Source organism: Polyodon spathula, chromosome 47 (assembly GCF_017654505.1).
Source record: "Polyodon spathula isolate WHYD16114869_AA chromosome 47, ASM1765450v1, whole genome shotgun sequence".
In the NCBI taxonomy this organism is placed as follows: Eukaryota; Metazoa; Chordata; class Actinopteri; order Acipenseriformes; family Polyodontidae; genus Polyodon; species Polyodon spathula.
In genome coordinates this window covers 1,208,529-1,219,052 of record NC_054580.1, presented here as the reverse complement: position 1 = coordinate 1,219,052, position 10,524 = coordinate 1,208,529, and the positions used below count along the sequence as shown (strand labels likewise).

Here is a 10,524-nt window from a genome sequence, read left to right as displayed (position 1 = left end):
TTTGTGTGATTGATTTTTATATGAGGTAGAAGAAGGTGCAGAGGTGTTTGTGTGAAGGATTTTTATATGAGGTAGAAGGAGGTGCAGAGGTGTTTGTGTGATTGATTTTTATATGAGGTAGAAGGAGGTGCAGAGGTGTTTGTGTGAAGGATTTTTATATGAGGTAGAAGGTGCAGAGGTGTTTGTGTGATTGATTTTTATATGAAGTAGAAGAAGGTGCAGAGGTGTTTGTGTGAAGGATTTTTATATGAGGTAGAAGGAGGTGCAGAGGTGTTTGTGTGAAGGATTTTTATATGAGGTAGAAGGTGCAGAGGTGTTTGTGTGATTGATTTTTATATGAGGTATAAGAAGGTGCAGAGGTGTTTGTGTGATTGATTTTTATATGAGGTAGAAGAAGGTGCAGAGGTGTTTGTGTGAAGGATTTTTATATGAGGTAGAAGGAGGTGCAGAGGTGTTTGTGTGAAGGATTTTTATATGAGGTAGAAGGTGCAGAGGTGTTTGTGTGATTGATTTTTATATGAGGTAGAAGAAGGTGCAGAGGTGTTTGTGTGAAGGATTTTTATATGAGGTAGAAGGAGGTGCAGAGGTGTTTGTGTGAAGGATTTTTATATGAGGTAGAAGGTGCAGAGGTGTTTGCAGGTAACCCATAAACAATTAATAAGAAGTGCATTAAAGTACTACTACAAAATGCTGTGACCTACATTATTAATATAAAGCACTCAAATATACTATCGTAATACTATGGTGTCATATAGTATTACTATAAAAACTGAGTTTTAAGCTTTACTTCCTTGTTGATGCAACTGCCATACCGCCCTCTACATACGCCCACTACATACTGAATACCATGTGACAACTTCAACTTCCACTATGAGAAAGCCGCTATGAGACAGCAGCTGCAGACCACAGTAATACCCTATTGCAGCCAACCCAGCCCGCAGTGGAAATAGTGCTGCACATGGAACAGGTGCAGAGCAGCAAGGACAGGCATGCTAGTGCTGCACATGGAGCAGGTTCAGAGCAGCAAGGACAGGTATGCTAGTGCTGCACATGGAACAGGTTCAGAGCAGCAAGGACAGGCATGATAGTGCTGCACATGGAGCAGGTTCAGAGCAGCAAGGACAGGTATGCTAGTGCTGCACATGGAACAGGTTCAGAGCAGCAAGGACAGGCATGATAGTGCTGCACATGGAGCAGGTTCAGAGCAGCAAGGACAGGTATGCTAGTGCTGCACATGGAACAGGTTCAGAGCAGCAAGGACAGGCATGATAGTGCTGCACATGGAGCAGGTTCAGAGCAGCAAGGACAGGTATGCTAGTGCTGCACATGGAACAGGTTCAGAGCAGCAAGGACAGGCATGATAGTGCTGCACATGGAGCAGGTTCAGAGCAGCAAGGACAGGCATGATAGTGCTGCACATGGAGCAGGTTCAGAGCAGCAAGGACAGGCATGATAGTGCTGCACATGGAGCAGGTTCAGAGCAGCAAGGACAGGCATGCTAGTGCTGCACATGGAACAGGTGCAGAGCAGCAAGGACAGGCATGCTAGTGCTGCACATGGAGCAGGTTCAGAGCAGCAAGGACAGGCATGCTAGTGCTGCACATGGAGCAGGTTCAGAGCAGCAAGGACAGGCATGCTAGTGCTGCACATGGAGCAGGTTCAGAGCAGCAAGGACAGGCATGCTAGTGCTGCACATGGAGCAGGTTCAGAGCAGCAAGGACAGGCATGCTAGTGCTGCACATGGAACAGGTGCAGAGCAGCAAGGACAGGCATGCTAGTGCTGCACATGGAACAGGTGCAGAGCAGCAAGGACAGGCATGCTAGTGCTGCACATGGAGCAGGTTCAGAGCAGCAAGGACAGGCATGATAGTGCTGCACATGGAGCAGGTTCAGAGCAGCAAGGACAGGCATGATAGTGCTGCACATGGAGCAGGTTCAGAGCAGCAAGGACAGGCATGCTAGTGCTGCACATGGAACAGGTGCAGAGCAGCAAGGACAGGTATGATAGTGCTGCACATGGAGCAGGTTCAGAGCAGCAAGGACAGGCATGATAGTGTTGCACATGGAGCAGGTGCAGAGCAGCAAGGACAGGCATGATAGTGTTGCACATGGAGAAGGTGCAGAGCAGTAAGGACAGGTATGATAGTGCTGCACATGGAGCAGGTGCACAGCAGCAAGGACAAGCATGTTGGTTCAGCTGCTCCAAGACATCAGAGTGGATCAACAAATTGCACAACAAAGGGGTCGAATGTTAAATCATTTATGTGTTTATTTCCACAACGACTGTGAGGTCTCCACTGTAGTGCATTGTATTTGTACTTTTATTATTCATTCTTGTTATTATTAGTGATGAAAATGTTGCACATTTCTTTCTACTTTTTCTAGGTTAAATGTCCAGACTCATTCAATCTCTTGCCTGTATTGTCACTTTACCTTTTAGGACAGTGGTTCCCAAACTTTTTTTGCCGATTTAATTGTTTCATTGCCAAACCCTGTAAATTAAACTGATTGTACTATTGTTACTAGTAGTATTGTTATTACAGTATACCTTTTATTTATATCACGGTCTGGTTTTACTAGTAGTAATACCCTTGGTGTTTAATCTACAACCAGTGAAACACTTAAATCACACAAGTCCTTAAATTTGATAAAAGCAGAATAAAGAATGAGAAAAGGAGGGAGCAGCATTTTAATAATTGACGAGTCTATTAATCGTAATGCAAATACGAATAGTAATTGTAATATTTGTCCAGCAATTTTTTTTTTTTTTTTTTAATAAAATCATAAAATATTTATTTCATAAAATGTTGCACACTCGTTGTCCGTTTTCTGCACGGAGGAAAACCCATAAATTAAACTATTTATAAAAACCCACCCTATTTATAAACTGCAGGTCTATCTAAATTATTTATTTATTTGTTTGTTTGTTTTAACAAAACGTAAAACGCGCCGCTGCACTTTGTAGGAACAATCGCCACGATTACCAACTTTCAAATCAAGCAGAGCTGGGCCGGACCATAGAATCGTTGATCTACGATAGGTCTGAAACAGCGCAAACTGTGTGGACGGGGATTGGTCATATTAAACATGATCCCTACCTGGCTAGCTGATCAATCAATCATCCTGGAGGCGGGCCCACTGAGTCTGCCACTTATCAGCGGAGCTTTTAAAATCGTCAGCAAGCCAGAAAAAAAGTATTTTACAGTCAGGTATTAGCGCCCCCTTAATAAACTCATCGCATGCATGGTGAAGGTGTGTCATTAATAATATAAAAAAACACCAGTAGAGTAAAGCAGTTTATTGATTACAGAATAGCTCACGAATACAGAAATTCAATTAATAAATCAAGCGTTTAAATCACTCAACAAGCAGCACTATACCAGTTCCACTCCAGTGTGCTGCACACGGCTGGAGAGCTCAGTCCCCTCTGCTGACTGCTCCTGATCCTGATCCCGGGTTATCCTGAGACAGATGTCAGAGACACACAAGGAGGGCTCAGAGTTTAACTTCAGCAATAACAAAAGCTTTAAAGGATGATGACACTTCTAGGCTTCAGAGTAATCAAGTCCCTTTGAAATCACAGAGTGCATTTCAGGGTAAGGAGCAGCTGTGTATCAACCGTAAAGACACTGTGTGGAGGCAGCAGCTTTGTGACATCACTGACAAAGGGTTATTATTAATACGCTAGATTGAAAAATCAAAGAATAATGACTGCGTCCAAAACGAATCTCAAAACGATAGATCTTTATCATCCAGAAACCAGCAAAAAAACAAAAAATGAACCCAGCATAGCATTTTAGGACATGAACACAACATAGCATCTTAGCACACAGGTCTACTTGAAGGGTACTGTTAGGGTTTGCTGCCCCCTGTCTGCACACATACAGGCTAACACTGACTTACCTTGACTTAACACCAGCGATACACAGGAAACCTGGAAAAAATATATACACATTGTTCAGTTTGTTTCTTATAATTGTGTTAACAAAAATAAATACAAACTTGCAAGATGTTTATTTTGTAAATTAACTGTGCATGTTTAATGAGTATATAATGATGTTTCAGAAGAAGCCTGAATGAGTGACAGGCCAGGTGAAATGTGTGCACTGACTGGGAGTCTCACCTTGGATCCTGCAGTATTGAAGGAGCAGCAGAGTGAACACAATGAAAAGAATCAGAGAGAAGATCACTCTGTAGCCAATAGCAACAGCACTCTGCCCGGACCCTGGGGGAAGGAAGGTACAGTGTGAGTGTGTGCTAGTGACTTCCATACACCTTGACTGAGCTGATAGGTATTCAAGAACATTACCCTGTTCACACTCGCTCTATAGCAACAGCCTTCAACTCGCCACTCTGTCACTCCAATGTCTGTCTGCTGTAACTGCATTTTATTAGAACAATCATTTTATAAGATACTCGGTGTGGGAATCAATTTCTTTTCATTTGATTGTCTGTCAAAAAGTGGACAAGAAATGTAATCAAACCCATGCATGTAGTTAAAACATTAGAGGTAAATATACACCACTGAATTTGCAAAGTTTAAAAGTGTCTGTACTGTGCACTATTTGTTCCCAATCCATTGTGTTGTAATTGCTGGTAATTCTGTGGTCTGTTTAGGCTCTATCTCTTCACACAGGAATATAATGGGTTCACATTTACAAAGAAATATGAGTTTAGTGATTGCATTTAAAAAGAGGATTGTAATAATCATTCAATCCATTGTGTTGTAATTGCTGGTAATTCTGTGGTCTGTTTAGGCTCTATCTCTTCACACAGGAATATAATGGGTTCACATTTACAAAGAAATATGAGTTTAGTGATTGCATTTAAAAAGAGGATTGTAATAATCATTCAATCCATTGTGTTGTAATTGCTGGTAATTCTGTGGTCTGTTTATTCTGTTTCTTCAGGGAATGGGAATATAATGCGATGACAATGTGACCTGTTTTACTGTCAGATCACTTTCAATCATCAAGGACAGTCATTCAGGACGGGTTTGTAATCTTACTTTGCACTTCAATGTGTAACTCCTGGCTGCTCTTCCTCACTCCCTGTGACTCCACAGCACACGTGTAGCTCCCAGCGTGGCTCTTCTCAGTGCTGGTTGTGCTGTACAGTGCAGAGTCAGTGCTGTTAGTCACAGGCTCCCCGTCTCTCACAATGCTGAAGTGCAGTTCAGGGCAGGGGGTTTTGTTCACTGCTGCCTCACAGGTCAGGTTAAGAGCCTCTCCCTCCTTCACTGTGGCTCCTGGAGATGCTGTCAGAGTCACCCTGGAGAAAAGAGCTACAAAAAGATGACATGAAGACAGGTCAGCGATTGTGGAACTGTCTGACCAAGCTGTTCAAATCAACCAGAACCAGAGTCTTCCATAGAGTGGTTCCCTCAGAGCCCCCTGCTCTTAGAGAGACAGAGGCAGTGCTGGAGTATAGAGGCTCCTTATCGTTTTGCCTGTAATGGTAACACCACATGTTTCAGTCAAGACAGGAACAAGTTATAACCAGGCCATTGAAACATCCCACATCATCCTGCCCCCCTCCTATCCCTAGGTTCTAAACCCTTAGATCTGCATTGATAATCTGCAAGTCATTCAAACACAGCTATGAAGCAACAATGAGTTGAGTCCTCACTTACAATACTGTGAGTGATGAGTTTTAGTCCCACTCTCAAATAATTCAATACATATGTTTTACTTGAAAAATGAGCAATGAGATTATTATTATTTTTAAAATGGGCATGTACTGTAAATAGATATGCTTTGTTATGGTGTTCTATATGACATCAGGTATTGCTTTGATTTTAGCTATTGCGTGGTAGAGTAGGTGAGAAACCTAAATCTTAATGGACATAGAGGCATAGAGAGGAATAGGATTGAGGCTCCCAATCAGCTCCAGCAGAACCAAACAGCACCCCCTACTGCTGAGGGGAAAGCTTTAGTAAAAAAGAAGCAGATTCTGTATTACTCACCAGTTACATTTCCCCAGATGGGATCGCTGTATTGTGAGTAAAACGTGTTACTGCCCCGTCCAGCTCGACACCAGTACTCTCCACTGTGGGACAGAGCTGCAGCACTGATTGTGAATCCGGCTCCAGATCCACTGCTGCTGTTACTCTGGTGCACTGGAGCTCCCTGCCTGTCTTTGTACCACAGATATCTCCAGCCACTAGAATTTGGCTGAACAGAGCAGCTCAGGATGACTGTGTCTCCTTCAAATATTTCTCCCCCTCTCCCCTCCCAGGACAGTGCTGGCTTAAGTCGTCCCTCTGAAATACAGAAGATGACTGTGGTTTAAACAGAAAACAAATCACTTTGACAAAACAAAACAGCGTGTTGGCCAAATAAACAAACAGACAATATACAATAACAAGTATCGCGCTGGTTTATAAGCCAGCACGTTTTAGCAATTGTTATTTTAGTTTTTAATCCTTTTTATCTCCTCATTCCACTACCATTCTCCACTCTGAACACACAACCCCGAGTGAGTGAAACGTGCATCTTTTATGCAGCTGTACCAAGTCTCGATTGCTAATCAATCATTCAATTGGAGTCGCGGTAAAACTGCATGTGAACTAATACCCACTGCACATGGCGTGATTGTGCAATCCCCGTGCCTATATTTTACATTACCTGTGCTACATAACCCACACTCTGTGAACCAATATACACACACACAACATAAACACTCTACATACAACATAAAACAGAAAAAACACAGGGGCGGGGCACACTGCCACAATGACAAATAAGGACTCCGGTTTCCACCAATTCTTGAGTGGCTTTCAGTAGCACAAATAGATAGTAATTATTTTTAACTTGTATTTACAAAATTAATTACTAGAAAGTGTGATTAATTACTACAGATTACATGTACTGGAATTATTTGCATGCACAGTACTTGTTATTAAAAAAGTAATTACAACAGCCATTACTAGGAATTACTTCAAATCATCTACAGATTGCTTAAATCTACTGAATTGCTAAGTAAAACATATTTGATAACTTCATTATTTTAAACGACTAGAAATGACTTCAAATTTACAAAGTCATCTATTCAAGTTGCTTTTCTCCTAATGCCTTGTATCACTTCCTTTAACTGGCTTGAAGTATTACTGTTGCCAGTGCAGCTCCAATCAGTAACTCTTCTGTTCTGACACAAAGATAGTGTGAAAGACAAGAGGACAGAAATCCACAGGACCGAATGAATAGAATCATTTCCTATTAAAGCAACCCATATAAAATGATAATATTTATTCTTCAGCCCTGGGTAATTCTGTACTCCTATATTGGTAATAAGTCCCTCGGGCATCTACAGTTAATTACCATTACAGTTAAGATAACAGCAGCTCTGAGATGACAGGAATGTGATCAACATTGCTGTCTGAGGGGTCTGTATTGAGAGCACTGCTCTGTATTCAACTGGGTTAATAAACTCACCAGACACAGTGTAACAGGATCACTGTGTTAATAAACTCACCAGGCACAGTGTAACAGGATCACTGTGTTAATAAACTCACCAGACACAGTGTAACAGGATCACTGTGTTAATAAACTCACCAGACACAGTGTAACAGGATCACTGTGTTAATAAACTCAGACACAGTGTAACAGGATCACTGTGTTAATAAACTCACCAGACACAGTGTAACAGGATCACTGTGTTAATAAACTATACAGACACAGTGTAACAGGATCACTGTGTTAATAAACTCACCAGACACAGTGTAACAGGATCACTGGGTTAATAAACTCACCAGACACAGTATAACAGGATCACTGGGTTAATAAACTCACCAGACACAGTGTAACAGGATCACTGTGTTAATAAACTCACCAGACACAGTGTAACAGGATCACTGTGTTAATAAACTCACCAGACACAGTGTAACAGGATCACTGTGTTAATAAACGCACCAGACACAGTGTAACAGGATCACTGTGTTAATAAACTCACCAGACACAGTGTAACAGGATCACTGTGTTAATAAACTCACCAGACACAGTGTAACAGGATCACTGTGTTAATAAACTCACCAGACACAGTGTAACAGGATCACTTTGTTAATAAACTCACCAGACACAGTGTAACAGGATCACTGTGTTAATAAACTCACCAGACACAGTGTAACAGGATCACTGTGTTAATAAACTCACCAGACACAGTGTAACAGGATCACTGTGTTAATAAACTCACCAGACACAGTGTAACAGGATCACTGTGTTAATAAACTCACCAGACACAGTGTAACAGGATCACTGTGTTAATAAACTCACCAGACACAGTGTAACAGGATCACTGTGTTAATAAACTCAGACACAGTGTAACAGGATCACTGTGTTAATAAACTCACCAGACACAGTGTAACAGGATCACTGTGTTAATAAACTCACCAGACACAGTGTAACAGGATCACTGTGTTAATAAACTCACCAGACACAGTGTAACAGGATCACTGTGTTAATAAACTCACCAGACACAGTGTAACAGGATCACTGTGTTAATAAACTCACCAGACACAGTGTAACAGGATCACTGTGTTAATAAACTCACCAGACACAGTGTAACAGGATCACTGTGTTAATAAACTCACCAGACACAGTGTAACAGGATCACTGTGTTAATAAACTCACCAGACACAGTGTAACAGGATCACTGTGTTAATAAACTCACCAGACACAGTGTAACAGGATCACTGTGTTAATAAACTCACCAGACACAGTGTAACAGGATCACTGTGTTAATAAACTCACCAGACACAGTGTAACAGGATCACTGTGTTAATAAACTCACCAGACACAGTGTAACAGGATCACTGTGTTAATAAACTCACCAGACACAGTGTAACAGGATCACTGTGTTAATAAACTCAGACACAGTGTAACAGGATCACTGTGTTAATAAACTCACCAGACACAGTGTAACAGGATCACTGTGTTAATAAACTCACCAGACACAGTGTAACAGGATCACTGTGTTAATAAACTCACCAGACACAGTGTAACAGGATCACTGTGTTAATAAACTCACCAGACACAGTGTAACAGGATCACTGTGTTAATAAACTCACCAGACACAGTGTAACAGGATCACTGTGTTAATAAACTCACCAGGCACAGTGTAACAGGATCACTGTGTTAATAAACTCACCAGACACAGTGTAACAGGATCACTGTGTTAATAAACTCACCAGACACAGTGTAACAGGATCACTGTGTTAATAAACTCACCAGACACAGTGTAACAGGATCACTGTGTTAATAAACTCACCAGACACAGTGTAACAAGATCACTGTGTTAATAAACTCACCAGACACAGTGTAACAGGATCACTGTGTTAATAAACTCACCAGACACAGTGTAACAGGATCACTGTGTTAATAAACTCACCAGACACAGTGTAACAGGATCACTGTGTTAATAAACTCACCAGACACAGTGTAACAGGATCACTGTGTTAATAAACTCACCACACAGTGTAACAGGATCACTGTGTTAATAAACTCACCAGACACAGTGTAACAGGATCACTGTGTTAATAAACTCACCAGACACAGTGTAACAGGATCACTGTGTTAATAAACTCACCAGACACAGTGTAACAGGATCACTGTGTTAATAAACTCACCAGACACAGTGTAACAGGATCACTGTGTTAATAAACTCACCAGACACAGTGTAACAGGATCACTGTGTTAATAAACTCACCAGACACAGTGTAACAGGATCACTGTGTTAATAAACTCACCAGACACAGTGTAACAGGATCACTGTGTTAATAAACTCACCAGACACAGTGTAACAGGATCACTGTGTTAATAAACTCACCAGGCACAGTGTAACAGGATCACTGTGTTAATAAACTCACCAGGCACAGCCAGTGTAACAGGATCACTGGGTTAATAAACTCACCAGACACAGTTACTGTCACAGGATCACTGAGCTGAGAGGAACCTGGTTGATCTGCTCTTCGTCCTCGACAACAGTACTGGCCCTGGTCAGATACAGCAGCTGCAGTGATGGTGTAGCTGTCACCAGTTATACTGCGGCCAGCAGTCTGGAGCACTGGAGTGTCCTCATTGTCTTTGTACCAGAGATATTTCCAGCCAGCAGAACTCCCCTCAACCCCACACCTCAGAGTAACTGTCTCCCCAGTGAATATCTCTGGGAATGGAGGCTCCAGGGTGAGTGTAGTCTGGGGCAGCTCTGGAGAAACAGAGAAGGTAACAGAATTAGGTGCTTGATTGCAGAGAGAGAGAGAGAGAGAGAGAGAGAGAGAGAGAGAGCACAATATCAAAGGAGTCACCAGCATATGACATATATAAAAATAATAATTGTTAGAAATGCTGATTACACCGTGTAGCAGGGCGAGCAGCCCTGTACAGTGTTTATTTTAGAACAGTGTGTTTTGTATTTGTTTATTATTTTGTATGACGGCGCAGCCGTGCATTTCTGTGTTATTGTTTTAAAAATATATTTCTTTATAAATGACGGTGAACCGCCGTGCATTTTGTTTTGCAGTGTGGATGG

The 10,524-nt window shown here is 41.7% G+C and overlaps 1 protein-coding gene across 1 annotated transcript; it reads right to left on the bottom strand.

Moving 5' to 3' along the window:
• Positions 1 to 4,985: 4,985 nt before the first annotated feature.
• On the bottom strand, positions 4,986 to 10,313 carry LOC121306272 (high affinity immunoglobulin gamma Fc receptor I-like). Its single transcript, XM_041238014.1, has 4 exons — positions 10,301 to 10,313; positions 9,907 to 10,200; positions 5,966 to 6,262; positions 4,986 to 5,284 (listed from the first exon to the last, which is right to left on the bottom strand). The coding sequence occupies exons 1-4, from the start codon at positions 10,311 to 10,313 to the stop codon at positions 4,986 to 4,988; spliced, it is 903 nt and encodes a 300-aa protein (XP_041093948.1).
• Between the last annotated feature and the right edge of the window lie 211 nt (positions 10,314 to 10,524).